The 24,030-nt window shown below is 40.7% G+C and overlaps 1 protein-coding gene across 6 annotated transcripts in view; it reads right to left on the bottom strand.

Moving 5' to 3' along the window:
• Nucleotides 1-24,030, bottom strand: part of CARMIL1 (capping protein regulator and myosin 1 linker 1) — a 238,805-nt gene that overhangs the window by 61,677 nt on the left and 153,098 nt on the right. For 3 of the 6 annotated variants that reach the window (XM_055704622.1, XM_055704623.1, XM_055704625.1), the window contains 4 exons: nucleotides 23,116-23,265; nucleotides 7,889-7,906; nucleotides 3,620-3,686; nucleotides 3,109-3,305 (listed from right to left, as the gene is read on the bottom strand). In XM_055704622.1, coding sequence (XP_055560597.1) covers nucleotides 3,109-3,305; nucleotides 3,620-3,686; nucleotides 7,889-7,906; nucleotides 23,116-23,265 — 432 coding nt within the window. The remainder of the gene's footprint in view (nucleotides 1-3,108; nucleotides 3,306-3,619; nucleotides 3,687-7,888; nucleotides 7,907-23,115; nucleotides 23,266-24,030) is intronic. The other 3 variants (XM_055704624.1, XM_055704627.1, XM_055704626.1) reach the window with 1 other exon arrangement.

Here is a 24,030-nt window from a genome sequence, read left to right as displayed (position 1 = left end):
ACTCAGAGCAATCCCAGCTTCCCTTTTCAGCTGGAATACACACTGTTCTGTGCCCCTAAAAAGAAAAATGAATACTCTTAAAAGCTGCTGTCAACATCAAACCTAGCCTCATTAAGCCAGGACAACAGATTGCATGCAAATTAATGCTTTGACATATACATGAAACTTCTTACTTTCCATGGCTGAACCTTGCTAGAAGCCTAGCGTTTACTTTGTTATCAAAGATAATAAGTTAGTATTTTATTGATACTTGCTGTAGCAATGTAATACTGATCTGAAAAAAGCCCACCTGGTAATGATTGCTTTGTTGCCAGACTGCTCATTTCCTATAAAAACCAGTTTTATTCTAAGCAGCACAATGTCCTTTCAGACTTCCAACTCTGCCACCTTTTTTCTGTGGAGTTTTTTTTAAGCTGGGACATCAGACAGCAGGCAGCAATGCATATAGTAACATCTGGGTTGGTCGCACCAGTGCTGGTTGTCTCAATGTAAATACTTCCCTTCTCAATTAAAAAACAGTTGACACCGACATTTCAACCGAAATGTGACAACCAAAAGTGGCTGATGCATTTCAACAGAAATGAGAAACCATTTAATATTGATACTGAAGTCCCCCAGATACTAGGCACAAACATGTAAGTATCAAAGGCAAGTGCATCTCCTGAAGGGGAATACAAGAATCCAATGATCTACAGCAAATGAGAAGATCTACCTCAGAAAGAGATGGTATCTGAAAAAGCTTCTAAAGTTTCTAAAAATGTACTAAAGATACTGCACAAATGTTGAGGGGCTAATACGGTCCTCAAGGCAGAGGATTTTCTTATAAATGTTTATTAGAATGTCTTTTAGTGACCAACATTAATGTAAAAGACTGAGCTCTGGTTTATTTCATGTTTTACACTCCTAATGTTTTAAAAAAAACAAAAAGAGTAAAATTTTTATTTGTCAATTTTTATTTTTAGCCTAAGTTTAAAAGTGAGCCTTTATGTTTCTGTATTAAATAAAAAACTGACTTGGAAGCAGAAATAACTAACATGGATCACAATCTCTTTCATACATTAAAGATTCACCTCTTTGCTGTGCTAAACCTTCACATGTGATGGAAGAACTCACGAGGTTAAGATCGCACAAAAATCTAAACGATCAACAACTGTTTCACTGTATTGCTTCAAAGCTACTTGGGTGTGGGTGGTGCTGAGGTTTCCTTCACCCCCATCCCATTCTTCTTTTTCCTCTCTGAACAGTCATTTCAGTAAAAGCTCTGACAGAACTATAAATCTTTCTTCTGCCTGCCCACACACCCCAAGTCAAAAGTTTACCTTTCCCCCTTTTTTCTCTCCATTTCCCCCTTTTTTAAATTTTTCAGCTTACAAAGAACAAACCTGTTTTCCAGCAAAACCAGAGAAGTACAGCTATGACCATGTGAGACCCCTTGAAATACTAAATGGAAATAATGGGAACAGCAAACAATCCAACAGACCTGCTTTAAGCAGTAGCAAAGGTCTAGATTTTGCCTCTCACATTTCAAGTGTTTCTCCTACTCACTGCTTTCTGTATTCTCTTAAGTGGCAAAACCAGCAGCAAATCAATTCTGCAAACAATGCCACAGTCCACTCATGACTCTGGTCTTCAAAATTTGGCCGTTTCATTCTTGGAAGCATTAAAGCAAACATCTTAAGTCTTTCAAAAATTTGTTTAGACTTGTTATGAGATCAGAACTAGTAAGGAATTAAATGGTCCATAAAACCAAGACAGGGACAAATGTGTTTAAGTAAAAAAAAAATCCTTTCGATTTCTGAACAAAATAAAAACATAATTTCCTAATTAATTCAGTATAGGTGAGCATTCCCACAATGCTGCATGAACACGGGAAGTACCACTTCTCTACAAGAAGGTTTTTGTTTCTACTGAGAAAGATGTGTGTCTTAGTTCCACGCCTGGTACCGAAGCACTTGCCTTCCCATGCCCCACTCCTTCCACAGCCCCCTGCAGATGGCACAGGATGCGCTCAGTAAGTTTGGAGGAGAGGCAAGTTTAGAACTGGGACAACGTGTGTTCTGCAGAACTGGAACTGGAAGAAGTACACACAGATGTGTTTTCACTAAAATGTGGAGATCAGTCTGTCCTGCTACCTCTATCCTTCCCTGTCAAGTGCAAGGGAATGGAAAGTTGGCTTAAATATCCCCTCTGCTTGAAGGTTTCTTCATTTCCAAGTGATGCAAAAACCATTCTACTGCCTGATACGATCTTTCCCAGCATTAGGGAAATTTTCAAGGGTCCTCTCCACCAACAGCCCTCAGGGAGCAGAAGATGCCACAGGCATTCCTTACTAGGCAGCATAACTCCAAGAAGGAACGGCTGCCACTTGATAAGGTTACTTATCATATCATCTGTGCTCTGTTGCCATGAAATAGCTCTGTAACGCCTCCAGATCTGTCCTTACATACCCTGAGGACATATCATCACAGAAATAAATCTTTATTGATGTGGTATGCCAAGGAAATGGAACTGTGGGAACTCCACACACATGTACTTGGGTTCACACCAATGCCTTTCGTAGACTGACAGTGCTCTTCTGTTTTGCTTTTGTAAGGCAGGCTCCAGCATGAAAAGCAGATCTGTGACTATGCAGATTTGCTGGCCCAAACACCATCTTTAGTTAAGGAGCTGTGGGAAGCTGGGTGTCACACTGTAGCTCCTCTGAGAACTGATAAAAATAAGAATTCATGCCAAGTTACCACATCTTAATGCAAGCAGAAAAAAGGATTAAGACTTAGCAAACCGTTACAATATAATTGAAAAGTCTCATGGTATTTTGTGCATTTCCTATGAAAGCTCCAAGTACCTTCAGAAACTGCTTCCATGAGAAAAAAAAAAAGCAAATTAAAAAAGGATAAAACATATCCTGGTTTAGGCTGTGTCAAAGAAGACAAAAAACTTGTAATAAGGATTGCACACTGAAAGACATGAATACCAGAAGAAAAATAAAGTAGTTGCTTATGGCTTTGAAAACTTTTAACAGTTGTCCTCATTACATTGCAGGACCTGACTCATGGCAAAAAGCAATCAACAGATGACATTGCCAGCAATATTTTAATGTAGACTCACTGCTGCTTGGCTGGGCTGCTGCTTTTTATTCCTTTTGGGCCTTAATTTTGTAAAGTGTTCCAGTTTTCTCCCTTCTTCTGATGGCAGCTCTGAAATGAATCCAGAAGTTCGTTTGTCCGGCCTGCTGGAAGGAAATGGTGGGTCTTCTATATGGATAGGTACTTCTTCCAGTGCTTTATCTAGATCAAATTCCATTTCTAAGAGAAATCAAAACTTTCTAATTAGGTTTACATGCTATTTAAAACAAAAGACAATGCCATTCTTCTCTTTTGTGGCAAATAATTATAAACACATCTAGAGAACTCAGCCACATGTTTGTCAGCAGACAGAGCACTGTGAACAAATATTTACTACCAAACACACTAGCAGAGTCACAAAACAAAGTAACCAGTGTGGGCCTCAAATGCAGTCCAGAGGGAGGGAAAGTAATCTGTGCTTTTCAGTTAAGATCTACCTAGAAGAATCTCAGGTAAGCAAAGAAGCAAAAATGATTTAAGACATTCTCACTTACCGAAAGCTCTGGACACTGGCCGGAGCATTCTGCTGTGGATGCTTTTCCTTTTTGATTTAGGGGTCATCTATCAACATAACACAAATCAAAAATTACTTTAGCAGACAGAAGAAATGACAAAGAATACCTTTTCCTTTCTATCCAACAAATCAGTTTTTCAAGCCTATGTATCATTTCAAGATCTGCTTGGGTTTAACACCAGGAGGGAATGGGGTTTTCTCCTCCCCTTCTCAAACATTCAAAACTTTTTCTAAATTGACATTTTGTTCAGCTGACTTTGGAAAGAACCAGGGAGGTAGTTTATTCTTCCCATTAAAACTGTAGGCTGTACATAGGATGATTATTTGAATTGTCCAAGCATTAACTCATTGATCCCCAAGTGTAAAAGAAAGAAAATATTAAAACCTCAGCCCTGCATTTGAGATCATAAGGCACAGAAAGCTTAATTACTTTGTCCAGTACTGCACAGTTAATGACAATACCAGGGACAGTCTCCCCTCTATGTTCTGGCTGTTTGATTTTTAATGCAAAATACACTTCCTCCGTTTATTTGTTAGTGCCGTGCTACTAACATTTGTTATCTCCATGCTACATGATTAAAATTCAGGTATTGATGTCTCTGGACACTGCCATACAGCTCATGGAACTTCCCTAGGAAAATGCAGTCTCGGTGCACACAGCCCTTCTTCAAAAAGCAAAAATATTGTGTCAGTGTTAGCAATACCTCCAGCAAAAACATTACTTCTGTGGACTTTAGATAGACTGAGAATATGTGGATAGTTACCTTGGCATACATTCAAGGCAGTCACTGAAAGTTATGTGCTATTATTCTTCTCATCTTCACATTCCCAGAAAAAAGGAGTATGTTGCCTTAAGAGCACAAATACCCAGACTTAAGACCTGAGTTTGTTATTTTTGGAAGAAATTTGCCCTTATTTTCTTGACTGCACTCTCTGGAAGTTTGCACGGCAAGAAAGACAGTTTTGCTACACCAAATGCATGCGTCACCACTTCTGAACCTCTTAACACAGCTCAGCATTGCAAAACTTCTAAACAGAAAGTTGACCTGCAAGTTTTCTAAAGAGTTAATTTAAAATGACAGCTTCTGCAAAGATGGGCGCCTTTTGTGGTAGAGTTGTACATGCTGGCTTTAGTGACACTCATATACTTCCATTTACTTGCTAGTCTTGAAGCCTAGCGGCTTCAAATCTGGAGTGTCAGTCAAGAAGCTGTCATGGCTCACAACTCATTACCGGGATTGTTAATCAAGTTTAGCAGTATCAATTTTATATGAGCTAGAAAAGACATAGTTGTCATTGACATTTCAGACAAATCATGAATTGTTTAAGGTAAACATTTGCTGGTTTTTATGAATCGAAAGTTCAGTGCACAGACTTACATGTACTGAATTCATATTCCCATCCAAAGTAGTCAGGAGGATTATTATGCCACTATTCACATGCTCAGGGTTATGACAGATTTTTGTAACAGGAGTTACTACCCATCTTCTCAAGACCAGAAAAGGACTTGCAGACTACAGAGCCAGCAGTGATAGCACTGCCTGGGCAACAGAGTTCTGTTTTTATTGCCATGCACATCGCTAGGAAAGAAAGATACCTTCAGCTGCTGCAGATTTCCACTTCCACATTTGACAAGCATCAGTATATGATACAATACTTTCAAAACCAGCCAGGAAATAGCTTGCCACCTGAGCAGACTTACCCTGAAACTAATGAGCAGGCAAAGTGTTACTGCATCAAAAGGTCAGACATTACTTTCAGAGTTACCAATAAATTAAACGCAACGGATTCGATGGCAAGTGGTTGGAGAGGTGCTGAACTTTCTCAGTGAAAACTGCAGTGGATTGTGCAGTGCGCAGGCAGCAGGCAGCCTCTGAACTGCACACCTCGACAACCGCCAATCCATCACCCAAACCCGAAACAACCAAAGGCTTCCAGCACCTCACGTGAGGAAGAGTTGTAGCAGCTCAGCGTTTTGGGGGACAGCAATTAGGAGTCACTATCAGTAGTCCCCCGATTTTATTTCCAGCCATAGCCCATTTCTCTTGTTAATGTACATTTGCGTGCATTTTGGTCTGCTTGCCACTCTTTTTGGTGGTGTGACTGGAAATTACATCTAGTAGGATAATGCAGCAACTCATGCGCTAAAGAAGATGAGAAAGGAGGACAGAAAACAAGGCTGATGGGAGACCTCCGATCTCTCAGTAACTTCACAGCCACGGCCAGTGTTCAGAGTGCTCCTGGATGGACACAGACAAACTGAGCTGCATTGGCCCAGGGCACCAACGCAAAACAGCATGGGGCAAGTTCTGAGGATCCTGTGCAGGTAAGTTAAATGCTCCAAGACATCCTGGACAGCCAAGAACAGAATGATTTCATCTTCCTTCCCAGACAAGAAAATGCCCCCAGATGACGCTGCAGAGCTTGTGCTGATGACCATAAGCCAGTCTCTGGATCACTGTTATAACTTACTGTCAGCTTGGCATGATCCATCAGCAGCTTGGTTGCTGGGGATAAAGGCAGAGGGACAGATATGCCTCCCATTTGCTTTAACAGCACGAATAACAGCTATACATACACTTTTATTTGAAAACCTTCTGTTTTCTAGCCTGTTTAGGAAGTGCACAGACGAAAGGCTTCTTGCCAAGTGAATTTTCTAGATCACACACAGAGCAAAATGGGTCAAAGCATTAATTTAAATAGGCCAGTGTGCTCTTTTTACAAAAGAGTACACTTAATCTCAGCTTAGTATCTCAGCCACCATGCAGTATGCTACAGCAGCAGAACACATGTCGTTACTAGAGGAGGTACGTGAACACCTAGGGCAAGACCTCTGCCTCTCACCAGCCTGAGCCCCATTTCCCATAGTACATGGAAGCAGTTCAGGTCTGGCAGACACGCACCTTCTGCCTTCCCACCCACCACCTCTGGCCACACAAGCACAGTGCAGCCCTCCTGCCTTGTGTTTCACCTGTGGTCTTTACAGGGGAACAGCTGTTAGCATCAACCTCCCCTCCTTTACTTCTTCCACATCTTCCAGGGACTTGCCATTCTAGCAGACCACCTACTGAACTTCTTCCTTGTTTTGCCTACTTAACTGCATCTCTGGGTCTCGGTAGGCTCTCTTGGAAGTCTGTGTGCACCCATGCCACTGAGATCTCTGCAGATGGCTCCATGAAGTCACCCCTCTGCCCTCTGCAGTAGATGGGAGCCAGCAAATCCCCACCACACTCCCAAATAAGGGCTTATTTAGAGTTAGACCCCCTCACGTGCCCAAGCTAACTTTAAACTCCCAGGATCTCTTCCCACGATCACTTTTCCAGATTCTTCCCTTCCAACTCCCCTCCTCGCAAAACTAGCTGAGCCTCCTGACTTTTCTTAAATTATATTACCAACTGCGGAAGTATACTAGTATCTTAGGAATTAAACCCAACAACTAAAATCACTTTGAGTGCTAGAAAACAATGTGCTTTTAGCAACAGTCTCAGATATTCTACATTCCTTCATTATACAGATAATTGAAATTACTCTTAGTGCTCAGGGATAAGCTGATTTCCGTGGTTTTCTTGTCTTCGTCCAAAGTAATTTATATTCAATCCTATTACATACAGGATGCTCTGTGACCCTCCTGTCACTTCCCTTTCAAAGGATTTCAAACAAACTAATGAACACCTTGCCCCTCCATCCTGAAATTCAGCTCCCCAACCAGTCTCCCTTCAACCTTTCTTCCTGCAAAACAACTTACGGGTTTTCAGCTTTGAGAACGCATTAAGGGCGACAGCACTAAAGGTGAGAGCCGCAGTCAAACCCCCAAGTTAATTCAACTAGACAAAGAAAACAACTGACCAAACTGAGATAACTCCTGACATCTCTTCCACCTAGTGGCAAGAAAGCCCTAGTTTATGTCCATTTTTAAGCCATCCTCTCATTAAGCTGGATGATGCTTGAATACAAAACCGTATCAATAGACTGTCTTTCTGAGCAGTAACATTTGTGCTTATACCTCCGACATCAGCACTCTGCTTTGGTTTGGTCTTAAAGCCAAGGAATGCTTTAAATTCAGATGCTACGCTAGCTGAACCTTTTTGTAAAATCCAATCTCATCCCTGAGCTGCTGCCTATTTCATTTGTAGGTGCAGATGGATGGCACTACAGTCTCCCAGGAGACTCACAAGGCAGTACAGAGGCAAATGGAGCACAAAAACGTAAACAAGTAGGCCAGAAACAGCAGAGCTAAAAAAATACTTACACTTGTACAGCAGAGAGTCTCCATGCAGCAAAAAAGAAAGAAAAAAGAATATGAATGGGGAAGACAAAGCAATAGCAGTTCTCAGGAAAGGAGGCAAAACCAGAAGTCACCAAAATAAAGAAAACTAAAGCCAAAACACTTAGAAGTCTTAGCAGGAAAGGTGACATGCAAGAATGAGATAAAAATCCCCTGCATTTGGAGGTGCTATATACTTTGTACTTCCAGAGAATAACCAGAGAAGGATGCGATCTCTCTTGTTTTATCTATAATGGGACAAATTCAGGTTTTCAGATGTTTGTTTCCAATATATGGTACTCATCAAAGGTGCCAACCTGCCACCTGCTGTCCCAGGGTACTGTGTGTTTTTCATTTTGTTGGCATCACTAGTAAGAAAAAACTGTAATGCTGTTATTTCCTAGTCTGAAGGAAGCTTCTGAATTAAAAATTGACAGCTTGTTGTAGAAAGCATGACAGCAAGGAAAATAAATTTAAAAAAAGCTTCTCTTGAAAGAATGAAAAGGGATGCAAGTCTGTTCCCCTGAGGTTTAAATAAACCTAATCCAAAGCAATGGTATTTCTCCTTCACATAAGGAGGTTTAGAGGTGCAGACTTTCAGGCGCTTTTGGCACACTAGAAGAATGCTGTTCCGTTAATAAAGCATAACCTTTCCCCTCCCCTTCAAAAAATGAAAAGAAAAAAAGGAAGCAGCACAGCCACCATATGAAATGAAGCAACGCCATATCCCATCACAAGAGATCTCCTGCGTGGCACATGACCAGTCACACTTCTCAATTTAGAGTAAGAAAAAACAATTATTACAAGTGTGGTTTTGTCTTCAAGTTGAATGGGAACTGCTGCTATAACAAAACTGCACGTATTAGCAGTGTTTGTGGCAGAAGTCTATAGTCATAGTCTGGATTAAACTTCTCAGCCAGAAAGTGCTGCATTTTTAAGTGGATATTGCACTGTTTTTTAATTATAAGCAGTGAAAACAGTCTGCATATAACACGAAGTGCATCATTTAATTGTTGAAGGGACATTAAGGTCAGTTTTTCCAATGCTTTGGCATTTTCAGCAATAATGATCCAGTTATCATGGTTCATACTTCTAATTTTAACTGTAGCTGAAAGTTTTAAAGATACCATGGGCTATCCTTGAATACCAAGAACAGTGTTCTTGCACACAGTTCCACTCCTTGATTTTCCTACTCTCCTCAGAGATTTTGCTCATTTGTTCGTGTTTTTTTCTCTTTAATTTTAGTTTTCTTTTACCTTCAGAAACTTTGGCTTTATTCAGGAGTTCTCAGCTAACAGCGATTCAGGCAAACCTCCTCATCACTCTCATTTCTGTATGCTATCCACAGACACATACACTTTTACTCCATTCCCCTGCCTGAAACCATGTTCTCTCTTGTCTGTCTTCTATACTGCTGTTCACTAGGGCTGCTCTGAGATTGCTGGAGAGACTGCACAAGCCATTGAGAAACACCTCAAACACAGAAACCATCTTAAAAACAAATCTCTAGCACACTTCAGAAATCAATCTGCAACATGGTTTCTCTTTCAGACAGCATTCATGGTAGTACTCCAGCACGTTCTGTGTATTTGACGCATAGGCAGATAAGTTATTTATATTATGCAAGCAGCTGGAAACATGATTAGGACCAAAGGGCAACGCAATACATATACAGCAGGGAGCGATCCCAGGGTTTGGGGAAGTTTACGCTCTACAGCCCTGATCCAGCAAGGGCTCATGGCAACTCCTACCTTCCACACTTCAGTGATCTCACCTAATTAAGTGTGACTACGGAGCAGCTTAAAAGTTAAAAGGTGCTAAATAGCTTGTGGGTGGGGAGTGAGGAGGGAGGCACACATGAGGCAACAGGTTAGACAAGGAAGCACATTAAGCAAAACAAAGACCAAGGGACTTGCCTGAAGTCCCCAAGGAGTCTGGCTGCTCTACAGGGAATCCAATGCCAGTCTTCAGACACCGGAAGTACTATGGACCATGAGTCCACACAACCCTTCCCCTTTGTTTGCTCTCTGCAAAACTGCAAACTAAAGCGGTTTGTCTCCCAGTGTACATGGGCCGTGGCTAAAGGCAAATGCTAATCCACAACCAAAACCTCAACCAAATTCAACCCAAACACAACCAGAAACTGGATTGGGGAATCATAACAATGGGCCAACAATGTGTCAGAAAAAATATTTTCAGGGATTCTTCCGGAACGTTTTAAAACAGCACTAAGTTGTTTCAGCTATATGTATTTTGTGGGGTATGCCTTTACAGGAAAGAGGCATAGGAAAACAAGGCATTTTATCACAAGTCTTGCTGTTTTCTTTTGCTGTAAGGAATCCTGACCTGTAAATCTCCCATGACACCATTTCAGTCCACCGACACTTTCTACGCTTCTTCTCGTCTCCCAACTATCTCTGACAGATGTCACACATCTCATCTCATTAAAAAAAAAAATAATTAAAAAATCTTCAGGTATTTTTTATAAAGCAGTCGATTGACCAGCTTTGCCTTTTTGCATGTGAATCTTTGGACACACAGGCGTCTCACCATCTGTACAGAGAGCCTTAGAAACCAGAAAGCTTCTACTGCTTACTTTAATCAGTGAAGATTTCATAATAAGTTTTCTAGGGTAAAACCCTCAGCATGGCTTGCAGAAATTCAGCTACATACTTCCCACTAGCAGTGATGGTGACCTGAATCACCATCCTTAGAATCTCCCTCTTGAGTGCTATTGTCCTTGGAAAGTTAAAGGCAATGCTAAAACCCATGACAGCTAATGGAGTTATTTTACAGGAGATAGGAGAGCAAAGCCACTAACACACTGTTTAGAAACCAAGGCCAAGCTGCAAAAGGCTGCTGTTTGTTGATACAGTTGCCCCAAATGTAGCAGCTATGCATTTTTATGCCAGCAGAGGATCTAGACCTGACCTTGTATGTCAGAGTTCTGTCCTCTATATGGAAATACTACATATAAATATTGTACATAAATATGACATGCAAATAATCCATACCTGAATTTAAGGAGTATGTTTGCTTATTTCCTTCCCTTCCTCTAGAACTGAATTTCTAGAGAACAAGCTGTGGTTTGTGGTTCAGAAATAATTCAATTAGTCTCATCTAAACCAGCCTGACCTTTAAAATTACTTTGTGCGGCTATCCTATCTGAAAGAAAAGGAGTAGCACTGCAGAAAGGTAAGCTCAATAGATTTGCCCTTGAGCTCGTTTCATTTTACTAGCCAAGAAACCTTTGCTTTTCTGCTTGCTGAGATGTGGTGCCAAGATGTGGCTCATGTACTCTGAAATAATCAGAGTATTTCAATATACTCTTTTAATTAATAATTCTGCACTTGCATCTTTCAAGTCACATATAATTCCTGTTAATAAATATGCCTGCATATAAATACCCAAAGCTTTTATTACAAAGACTAAAAAACCAGATATATGAATTAAACCAAGTAGTTCCTTAAACTATTAAACTGAATTTTTATTTCATGTTCTGAATGAGTATCTTGCAAGGAACTCTGTCTGCAACTGTCACCTGCAAAACAAAAAGCAATTATGCGTATCATCAGTTCTGTTTTCTACTTACTCATGAAGAGGACAGCAGCATCTTCTACAGCAGCTGAGCTTTAAGATGAACAAAGAGGATGGTTCCAACTAATTTATTTTAGTTAAAAACTAAGTGTAGAATGGAGACCTGCTGCAGGTCAGATGGCACAAAATATCTCTTTAAGCCACCACAACCAGTTTGCTTGTGTTGTTTGTTACCTTCAGCTGGAAAACACTGATGTAAAAGTTACTTTGTTCGTGACCTGAACTTCCATACAGTAAGAAGAAAAAATCTCTTGAACTCAGAAAATATGGAGTAGTGGACAGCCATTTATGACAATCTTAGGCCATTCCTTACAGATAACTAGCGTATGTATCAGACACCCTGGGCAATAACATCATTAAAGCAAATCTGAGGCAAGGTCCTCCTGAACAGAAATGTTTAAAGTCAGGTGGGACAGAGCTCTGGGCAGCCAAATCTAGGGAAAGATGTCCCTGCTCACGGTGTGGACTTGATGATCTTTAAAGTTCCATTCCAACAAAACCCATCTATGATTTTATGAATGGGAACTGTTGTATCTGCCTACCCTACAGCTTCCCAGGACTGAGAACCAAAACAACTTCTGAACAACAACGATCTGGATAAGGGGACTGAGCACATCCTCAGTAAGTTTGCAGGCGACACCAAGCTGGAGGGGAGCATTGACCTGCTTGAGGGCAGGAGGGTCTGCAGAGGGATCTGGACAGGCTGGACCGATGGGCCAAGGCCAGTTGTGTGAGGTTCAACAAGGAGAAGTGCTGGGTCCTGTACTTGGGTCACAACAACTCCACGCAATGCTACAGGCTTGGGGCAGAGTGGCTGGAAAGCTGCCTGGGGGGAAAGGACCTGGGGGTGGGGGTGGACAGCCGGCTGAACACGAGCCAGCAGTGTGCCCAGGGGGCCAAGAAGGCCAATAGCATCCTGGCTTGTATCTGAAACAGTGTGGCCAGCAGGACAAGGGCAGTGATCGTCCTCCTGTACTGGGCACTGGTGAGGCCCCACCTCAAATCCCGTGTTCAGTTCTGGGCCCCTCACTGCAGGAGGGACATGGAGGTGCTGGAGCGTGTCCAGAGAAGGGCAGCGAAGCTGGTGAAGGGTCTGGAGCACAAGTCTCATGAGGAGCAGCTGAGGGAAGCGGGGTCGTTTAGTTTGGAGGAGACTCAGGGGAGACCTTATTGCTCTCTACAACTACCTGAAAGGAGGGTGTAGGCAGGTGGGGGTTCAGTCTCTTCTCCCAGTAACAAGCGACAGGACAAGAGGAAATGGTCTCAAGTTGCACCAGGGAAGGATTAGATTGGATATTAGGAAAAAATTCTTCCCTGAAAGGGTGGTCAAGCATTAGAACAAGCTGCTGGGGGAGGTGGAATCACCATCCCTAAAAGTGTTTAAAAAAACCACATAGATGTAGGCTGAAGGACATGGATTAGTGATGGACTTGGCAGCCCTGGGTTAATAGTTGCACTTGATGATCTCAAAGGTCTTTTCCAACCTAAATGATTCTGACTCTGTTCTATGATTCTGCATCTCTCCCTCCTTCTGACAACCTGAAGTGAACAGCTACCAAAAAGATAAATAGTCATCCAGGCAAAAAATGCCAGTCATCTTTGCACCATCATTAGACCCTTTGGGGGCCAACAATGCATTGCTTGCACTGAAGCAGTGACATTTGAAAGGAGAAATGCTACAGGGAGACTCATGACAGTGAATTAGATACAGTTTACCCTGGACGTGGAAGTGGACTAGTAGCCTCTCTGCTCAGACTTATGGTGGGAGGTTTTATCCTTGAAAACCCAGGCATACTTGAGCTGCTGCTCTTTTCTCGTTGATGTTTTTTTCCGCACATCTTTCAAGTATGCACAGTAAATCTTTATATCCTTCAGACACTTTGAGACATGCTTTGTGAATTTAAACATTAAACCCCACCCCATCCCCCCACCTTCTGAATTTTAAGTCCTGTCAGGAACCACTATATCAAGATATTGCTCATTAAAAACAGGAGATATCTTGATAGGCAACTCACAAATATTCTAAGAGTCTGTATGGTAAACAGAAATACTTGTATATTTGAGTTTCTTCTCTAAAACAAACTGATAGAAAAGGTCAATCATAATTACCCAAGAGAGAATGGCAAAACTCAAAGGCTGGTCTCTGGGATGCCAGCACTTAAGTATGATACAGGATTTAATGTTGCTTGGTCAGATGGCCATGGCAGCACATGAGCCTGGGAAGGACAGAAAAAACATGAAAGAAGAGGAAGATGCCTGCCCTGCAAAGCAGGACTGTTCACCTACAAGCATGGAATTAAGTACTGACTGGCAACAAGGCACTGGACTATGCAATTCTCAGAGAGTACGAAAACAAACTTCCCCTGGAGTATCTAAATACTGTGGTATTGGAAATGACCCATAGCTAAAACATACAAGATAAAGAGAGGTTCTGATTAGCTTGGAATGAAACTACCCTGACTTTTCAATCACTTTGTCTTTCTATCCTGCTCATTCCTAAAAAACTAAAAAGTTTTCTTTAAGATCTGCTTATGAAGGTTTTTTTCACCAGTTTAAGTGTTTTTGGTTTCAGATCATATTCCAGTCCTGTCACTATTGACCTCAAAAATTCACAGTAATTTGATCTTTACTCACATGAAGCAAGACCTGACTGCAGAGATACACCCATGACTTTGCAATGAGGCTTTAGCTGACCTGAATAACAGCAGAAGAAAAAAAAAAATCTATTCACCTCTAAGTTCTCTAGTCAGAGAAGGATGTTTTAAGAGGAAGCCTGGTAAATTTATGAATAGGATTGTGTGATGCAGTTGTCAGTGATAGTAGTAGGAATGAGATCTTATTACTCAGAAGCTGTTTTCTAGCCTTTTGGCACTATGTACACTTGATTCGAGTTAGTTATTTTAAAGTTCCGACTTCAGTAACCCAGCTCATTGTAACCTTAACAATATATAACAAAATCTAATGGTACTCTATAACTCCCTGCCCTAAGTCAGACTTCCTCTCCCCTCTTCCAGTGGGCAACTATTCTTTACCCCTGCAATATGAGGTATCAATTTTGAAGAGCAAAATATCACAAGCCTCCTGTTCCTCTGGATGAAGTGAGAAACACGAAGCACTCTTAGTGAGCCAGACTCGTGCATGTGCTATTTTCAGTAGGCTCTCTAGATATCAAAGTAAACACGATTCCCCACACGACACAGATAGGTAACTTGTGCCAAGTTATTTATTTGAGATGCTGGAAGAACCAAAAAGCAGTAGAAAGGACCATGCAACCTATACAGAAAACTCCTCAACCACTTGAGAAGGTCAACTTGCCAGCTACTAATTGAATCAAGAAGCATTACGGCTGCAGAGAGTTGTGTGCTTCAGAAACAGCAGTATTAGAGGCTATTGTCATGTTGTTTGCTGTTGTCCCTCTGCCAAAGGTTACGGAGTCTAGATTTTGGCAAGAACTCCTCCAAAGGAGCTCTTGCTAATCTGCTGTGGGAAATAATGAGCAGGTTCTTACAAACAGAGGCTGTGGAAAGATGAATTCTGTATCTATTTGTGCTGAACATCAACCAACTCCACAGCTCTGCTGTCAAAAGGGATCACACAAGTGCCCCCTGATCGAGGCCATGCAAAGGGGCTTTCACCTCATAAGCTGTTAACTTCACCTGAGGTAGGTGAGTGCTCGGGTGATCCTTGCTGCTGGCTGTATGGGTGAGTGAGTGCTGGCTGGCAGGATGAGCAAACCCAGGTAGGGACAGTCATCTCTCTCTCCAAGTGGTGGACAGGTGTCCACCAGCAGACTACAGCTTGCAACAGCTAGCTAGTGCCTGCCAAGGTGACTGCCTGCAGCCTAGGCATGCACATTCCTGCTAGTAGAGCAGCAAATGGTGGGACCGAGAAGCTGGGCCTGGCACTACCTATAGACTGCAGAGCTGCACTTTCAAGACCTTTCCTTTCTGTCACAGACTAACCTCTTAGTAGTAAACTTCCTCCAAAAAACCAATCTAGGGAAGCTAAACTCTCGAGACCAGGGTTTCAATGAATGCTTTGTTACAGAACTGTCTTTTCAATGTGGCTTTTTCATAATGTGATATAAAATGATGGAAACTCGTAAGACAACTACTGCCACAAAGGATGTAATTACCATCCTGGTTTCAGCTGGGTTAATTTTCTTCCTAGTAGCTGGTACAGTGCTGTGTTTTGGATTTAGGATGAGAATAACATTGATCACACACTGATGTTTTAGTTGGTGATGAGCAGTCAAGGACTCTTGAAGCTTCTCATACTGCCCTGCCAGCGAGGAGGCTGGGGGTACGCAAGAAGCTGGGAGGGGACACAGCCAGGACAGCTGACAAACTGGCCAAAGGGATATTCCGTACCACATGACATCATGATGAACAATAAAACTGGGAGGACTTAAACTGCAAGGGTCCTACTGCTCGGGGACTGGCTGGGGATTGGGTCAGCAGGTGGTGGGCAACCGTATTGTGCATCACTTGCTTCTTATAGTTTTTTAATCAGTATTATTATTTTCCTTTCCTTTTCTGTCCTTTTAAACTGTCTTTCTCTCAACACATGAGTTTTACCTTTTTTCTGATTCTCTTCCCCATCTCACTGGAGGGGAGTGAGTGAGCAGCCGTGCGGTATTTAGCTGCCTGCTGCGTCAACGCACACCTACACATCCTCCCCTCCACCCCCAATACAAATCTGAGTCTATTAAGGCAAAACAAAGCACCAATATCATGGCAAGACAAGCTCCTGATACAGAAGTGCCACTGTAGAGAGCTTTATGGCAAGTGCTGGAGGCCGTGATGCCTGTGAAGGACCTTGAAGGCTAAAGAAGAAAGTAAGATAAGGTTGGCTGAACACCTGGAAGATAAACGGGATATGAAGCCAGGCCGGAGCGGATGCACGATGCAACGTCTCAGCAGCTGGCTGAGAACATGAAACTCACAGAGATAAGAAAGAAGAGAGAAAAAAAATGCAAGAAGTTCAGTGTGTTTGTAGCTTAGTAATTAACCAATTATATGTAGCCAAAAAGTGCGTGAACAGTATTGATTAACCAATTCTATTTCAGTATGTTGCACATGAACAGTGAACGAGGATATATAAGCGTGGGTTTTGGACTAATAAAGGGTCTTCTGGTCAGATTCAGGAGTCCGTGTCTCAGTCTCCTCATGCCACCACGCAAACAGAATACCCAGCAGCTGCACTTCACAAATCTTGTTTTAATCTAAGCAGAAAAGCCTCCAGTTTTGCACTACGTTTTTTTCTTAACCAAGCATGTAGTGCTGTTACTAGAAGCAGTTTATTACATTCATTTACTTCATGTTGTGCCAATAACATACCCTAGATTATGAGAAACAGCTTTGAACTCTGATTAAGAAACCTCAGCTGGTTTAAAAAAACATACTATACATCAATTATCCATCACCTCCTTGCATTCAGAGACCAGGAAAAATACATTGAAAGCCAGGTTTCTTTTAATGTGTTTCAGCTGGGAGCATGTAATCCCTCACGAGCCCGAACAAGTCTGTAGTCTATACATGTAACAGGCATTGAATAAACATGAATAAGGACCTCTAAGGGCAGTGAGGATGCTGCAAAACTATATGTATCAAGGAACCCAGGAAAAGAAAGGTAACAAATACTCACAATTAAAATTAATGTAATCATAATGATAATGGTGAGGCTAACGTATAAAACGCAGAACTTGCAAATAAACAAGATATTCACAGGTTCTGCAAAACTATCATGCCAGCTCCCTTTGTCTCTTAGTTTCTCAGCCGTAGCACTGCATGATGGCACTGTGCTGTGCCCCTCCTGGTGATGTTTTCATAAACTGTCCTAGTTCAGGGTGAGTCAGAAGTTTTACTGGACTCCCACTGAAGTAGATATGCTCACATGCCTGTGATGGAGCCTTTTCAGAAGCCAAGAATACTCTCGCATACCATAATGCCAATTCCTAGCTTCCCACAGTGCTGTATTTACTACACATCAAAAGCCCGTTTCTGCTAATGCATACAGGAGAGAAACTGAAGTGTCACAATCAATTTAATCCGGCATTCATCCAGGCTGCTGCCTTTGCCCTCATCCCTGCCTGCTTGTTCCTGCTGCTTAGGATTTGTTTTGTGAACTCAATCAGAGGACTAGTCAGTCTGGAAACTAACCTGGGAAATAAGTCTTCCATAAAAAGCTTAATTTTCAGCTGAATCAATTCTCACACCCGGTTTGCAGTGAGGCTGTGTGAACAGTAAAAGCGTGAGGGTGCGGGCAGGAGAGCGAGCTGTGTACAGGGGAAAGTGGAAATGCTCTTCTCGGCAAGAACAATGATTTTTGCTAGATTAAGCCAGTCATAGAGCTAGAGCTTTATTTATAGCACAGGAGAACATACGGAGTCCAGCAAGAACTGGGGTTTTATTGCACTAGATATTCAATCTTTCATCCAAAATGCTGGCTATCTATGCCTGAGACAATTCTACCACAGTCAAATAGAGAGGAACAAGAATCAGATGCTGTAGTACGTCAGGGCACACCAGAGAATTCCTCCTTGAATTTTTCTTCCTACAGTATCAGTGCACATGTACGTGAGCCTGTACCATTACTTTCTCCTTCCTCCAGTGAAAGGAACTAAAGGGATTTCTGTTGTTTTAATTCTAATTTATTTTGGATGAGGGGGTAGGGAGAGAAAAGCTTTCAGGTGGTGCTTTATGAGTTTTCTTTTTTTAAAAAATAAATTTAATTCTCATGCAGTGAGTGCAATTACTCCCTTTTCTCTGAAGACACTGAGGGTCCATACACTCCTAGTCTTCTGGCACTCAAGTTCCCAAGTCTTCACTGGACTCATCTGCTAAAGCTTTGACAATGGCTAGTTAGTACATTCTGATATATATATCATATATAAAAAAAACATATACCACCAATCTACAAGTCTTCTGCTATTCCTGCAGATTTTCTTCTCTACTGTACAATAGCTGAAATCTATTGTTCAATAATGACTAAAACATTCATACATTGCTCATGGGTTTATTATTTATTTAAAAAAAAAAAAACAACTTTCCTCCGTTAAGTCACAGAAACATCTCTATGGTTAAAATTAGAAATAGATGAGAAATGACTAAGATTCAGTATTCAACACAGGCAGTCCTTTTCTATTAGCTATAAGCATTTTTGCAAACATATAATTTACCATCCAAGCATTTCAATCTTACACTGAAATGCTTTGAAGAAGATTTATAAGCAGACACGTGTATTACAACCTACAATTTCTTTATGTTTCAAACAGTTCCGTATCATACCTCTTCATAATGCAAACAAACTCTGCTTTGCTCTGCAAACATACTTATCCTGGCTGCATGCTTGTTACTATCTACGTTAATAAAATTATATTGCTGAAATGGATAGTTTAAAGATTATGAGTACATGGATTTCTAATAAAAAAGCTATTTCTCTCAAAACTTTTCTTTGAATAGTGGCTCAACTATGGTGATCTCCTTTTAGTATTCTGGAAGCCAAACTAACATTCAAATAGCTAAATACAAAGCTTTGGAATGTAACTATTAAAGACAATGTAACAAAGATGCTCCATTACCTTTTGGTGGGGAATTGAGCACTATCTAGTATCTCTTATTTCTGCAAAAAACTAATGGCTATGAAAGAATAATAAAGTACAATTAGAAGCGTTATGCAAAATTAAATCAGTTAGTATTCAACCTATACTATCATACATAACAAGATACATTATATTCAATCTCAGTAAAAAATGGTGCTTTAAAGTTACTTTTTAAATGCATGCATTAGTTTAAAATGTGTCAAACTTGTCATATATGTACAGAAAAATTTAGAAAAACTGTACTATTTTATGACATTAATTCATGACTGATTCTAAGCTTTAAAAAGCAGGCCAAATTTTTTCCTTTAATCTGGGAACAGTAAGTAATTTTCTGTATAAAGGCTCTTATTTCCATCTTATTTGCACGCAACTTTTATCTAACGACATTACCATCAATGCAGCTCTAATTAAAGGTAAACAACTAAGACAACTGTAGATTAGGGAAGCATATCAATTTACTGTACTACAGCTCAGGCAGATCAGAAGCTTTTGGGTCCATAATCACACCCTATGCTGGACCAAATGCTCCCAGTGTTTGTCAGAACTCATTTAACAGACCAGCAAATCCTCGTATGACTGACAAATCTTTCATGTTATGGGCTCTCAGGCCACTGTTAAAAGCTGGGTGAGAATCATATCCTAAGTTTAAGCTAATAAGATTTCACTGCACAGTTTGGTATTTGGTAAGTCCTAATTCCCACAACAAAAAAGTACTGGACATAACATTTAAAAGTCTGTTTTTCAGCAGCCCATTTCATGGGCCCATTTGTGATATTTCATTCTGTCTTGTCCACGTTGTTCATATATATCAAACTTCAAAGCGGATGGATGGCAGCTCCCTACCATGGCAGGGAAACCCTCCCAGCCACAGCCACCCTGCACCTTGCTTGAGCCTAGGTAGGCAGGCTGGGAGACAGACCAGTGCCCGTTTGTTTGCTCCATCATCAGCACTGCGGGGTTTCAGATCCCTACCATGCCAGTCCAAGTTTTGTAAATAAACCTTCCTGTCTTCCCCTTTCAGTCCACACACAAGAACAAATCGCTCATAGCCATTTTATAAGAAATACATCTACCTCGCACATAGTCATTCACCTAGCTTCAGTGCTATATAACTATCTGTAATCAGAGAGTCAAAACTGAACCTGGATCCAGTTTTTCCCCACATTGTTCAAATCAGCTTCAAGGGAGGCTTGTGAATAACACCACCACGCCATGGTGTACATTGCCTCAGCCAGAATACTTATCCTTGATAGGCTTGCCAAAGAAAACAAGAACAAAGAGAGCAGACTTGCTGAGGGTAAGGGGTTTGCAAAATTAATCCAGTTTTGCAAATGATAAAAAACAGCTTCTGGAAAATGGTGGTCCAAGCTCAGTGCTTCTCCTCTAAGACCAAAATCTCTTCTTCCCCAGACATCTTGACAACTAACTGAAGCAAACTGATAGACAGGGCTTTGAATAGGCAAGTTTTTCCTGGCATCCCAGCCACATGATCACCCTCAGCACATCCATATTCTTTTGGAAACAGGAGATTAGGCTCCCAAACATGCACAACACCAAGCTGCAACTCAATGTTTCAGTTTTGAGATTTGCAGAACACACAGCCAGGTACATCATGTATTCACAAGGCTAAGATCTGTTTTATCATCACACTTTGTAATGCTTAGGGATTTCCAATGGCCAAACAAGACAGTGTTCTGGACTAATGTAATTTTGGAAGTGGGATCTAAAAAGTTATTTCTCATTTTAGATTAAAAATAATCAAAGGAAATTAGGTTCATAATTATAGTTCATAAAACCATATGCTTCTCTTTCTAGTAAAACCTTTCAGCAACTTATCTGTTTTCTGCACTGACCAGCTTACAAAGCATTCAATAACGTCCCTTTCAGAAGGTTCCTCATTTTCATGCAAATACCTATAAAACAATTCAAAGCTGCCACAAATCAGGTTAATTTTTCCACGACAGTATCTGAAATATGGGTTTTCTTGGCTACTTTCCCATAGCTAAAATACATCACTTGGAAAATGCTCTCTTTTAAGTTACTAACTCCACCCAGAAGATGCAAGAAATCCATAAGATGCTTTTACTTGCAAAAAACTCAGTGAGAACACTAGCTCAGTAAAAATCCCTGTATTATTCAGCCTCTTAGGGCTATCTATTTATCTATATATTTTACAACAGCAACCAATATCACTTGCACCCAGGATGCAAAAAGCTGCTCTTAAAAATGGATTATAGCTTTTAATAAATGGATTCTTTAGCTCTGACTAAAATTACTGCCTTGTATCTATTTGATGCTTCATTCTCTTCAGAAATTAGATATTGATGAGAATCTGGGTCACAAAAGGTATCTGAATTTCTGTGCAATATGAGGGTGAATGAAGAGAGACACAAACAGTTCTGAAGTACAGTTAGCATCCAACACATCTTTCAAGGAGAGTAAGCATCATCACACTTCGTTATTTTAGTATGACCAAAATGAAAGATAACAGCACAGTGATATGATCCTTTCATATAACCATGGTGATATGAGATGAAGACAGGAGATATTTTTAAAATTTCCAGTATTATTATTCTTAAGAGGCTGCAAGAATAAATTTAAAGGGGGAGGGTGCAGTGTCAAAACGAGCACTTAGCTTGTGTTTCTATATATGATGCCAGCACACAAAAACTAACTTGCAGGTACAGGGTTCAGATGCCACATACTTTACTGGGATGTCTCTCTACTGTAAGATTTAGGGCTCAAAATGATTACTGAATGTTGGCTGCGGAAGGCTTCTAGAACTTCACAGTACCAGTGATGAGCCAGATGATGCCACCAACACCACATGCCTCACAGGGATTTGTGATGTTCAGAAAATTCAGATAAAATATTGCATCAAACCAAATTCTGGTGAAGGAGATTTGGAAGCCAGAGAGAACTATTTTAAGCTCTTATTTCCAGTGAAGGTATGTTTTTGTTTTATAGCTAAGTGAGACCAACAGATAGCTGCCGCAGAAAGGAGCAACCCTGCTGTCCCTTCTCTTGACTGTACTTGTCTGACTCTGCAGTAAGTCTGTTCAGGGAGCTGAATCAACAAAACCTCTTCTACAAAACGATGCAATCAATTTTTCTGCCAGTTTAGTTTCCTGTGAAAGCACACTGCCAAAGAGCCAAGCAGGAGGGCAGAGGAGAAAGCCCATCCCTTGCATCAGTGACCACCTATTAGATCGACTAATTTGTGATACAGAAGCACTCCCCAAATTCCTGTCCACAGTAGAGTTCCTAAATGGACTGAGCTGGGCAGAGGGGGATCTGGGGTTGAAAACAGCAACATATTTATTCGTAATTCTGTGGATTTACATCTTGTAAAGAATCATGACATGGCACAGAGCCATCTTTTATTATAAAAAGTCACACACAGAATTTTACAAGGCACTACAATGATTTGTGTTCAGCATTTTTACCCAAACTCATACTCCTAAGTTTGAAGCTTGCCCTCTAGGATCACCTGCAGCCCAGTTCAAGGTTTTAAGACTTCCTCCATACATTCAAAATCTGATTTAAAAAATAAATAAATAAATAAATCAACTTCTGTCCATGGTCAGTAACGTCGCTTCCAGGCAGAAGCATTTTTTTGTCATGGCTCAGCGGAATCCATGTCAAGTAGAATGAAGACAAAGGCAGAAAGCGGCATGTTGTCAAAGGACAGTATGGTCTAATTTATTACTACAACTGAGCCTCTGTGCAACTGTGGCCAGTGGAAGAGACGTTTATTGTATTAGCTTGATTGTAGCAATGTATGCAAGGGAAAGGCTCTTGAAGAGGTACCAGGAAAGGAGAAGAAAAGAATAGGAAAAAGCTTTTCCTTTGCTGAACAGCAATATGCAACTCGAGCTAGGTTTTATTTCTCCTAGAAGCCAATTCCTAATCAGTTTCCTGATACCATGAAATTGCCAAATGACATTTTGAAAAACATTTTTCTTCCAGTTATTTGCATGCTTAACTAAATGGGCTGAGGAATGTGTCTTACCATACAAGTATCCAGGTCCTCCAAACGTTCTATCTCTGTCAACTCCTCAACTGTGATGACAGAGCGTTTAGTTGGTTTTTCTTCAGCTAACTCAATTTCCAGTGATTCCTGCTGTGGAAGCGGTTTGCCACGTCTAGTCAAATGGTCAGCCTGGAGTCAAGGATAAAGACAGGAATACATCAATCAAACTGCTAAAAAAAGGCAAACCAAACCCAACCAGAAAGCTTACATGACTGAAGTGATCACTGATCCTAGATGACCAATTACAAAAGCAAAGCTCAGTTGTGTGTGTTAATCTTCACACAGGGTTTGTTTGTGTTTGGGTTTCCCCATCCCCACCCTCTTTTTTTGGATGGAAAACCCCTTTCATCACACATTCTAAGAAAGAAGGGAGAAAGTCTAACATGAAAAAAGAAAAGGTAAAAGGTCACATAAAAAGCCATGCTACTTTTTAGTTATAACAGTATTATGGAGGTTCCTCAGCATTTGTCCTGTCTTTATCATAAAGAAAATAAAGAGGTGGAAGAGACGCTTCGACCTGAACCCTTTTTTTTTAAAAAAAAAAAAATAAACCGAACAAGGACAAATACAATTTCTGTGAACAACTATCATAATAATTACATAACCAAAATGTTATCACTCGCTGTTCAAAACACAGGACAACTTTTTTAAATACCTCAATTCTGTTTCTCTGAAGAAATAGGTAGGGGTTATCATAACTGAAAAGAATTCATCACTGACAGATCTATGGGATAAGATATATATTTTTTTAAATATCAAAGAGGAAAAAGTCTTAACAATAATAAAATTCATTTCTAGATCTGCATAGCAAAAACTGTTACTAAGAACATAGAGAATGTTATATAAACCACCCTGGATTGTACTTGGAATGGAGTAGGTTCATGTTGTCAGGAA

Source organism: Falco cherrug, chromosome 3 (genome assembly GCF_023634085.1).
Source record: "Falco cherrug isolate bFalChe1 chromosome 3, bFalChe1.pri, whole genome shotgun sequence".
Lineage (NCBI taxonomy): Eukaryota > Metazoa > Chordata > Aves > Falconiformes > Falconidae > Falco > Falco cherrug.
Note: the sequence above shows the minus strand (reverse complement) of the source record. Positions and strands in the feature narration are given on the sequence as shown.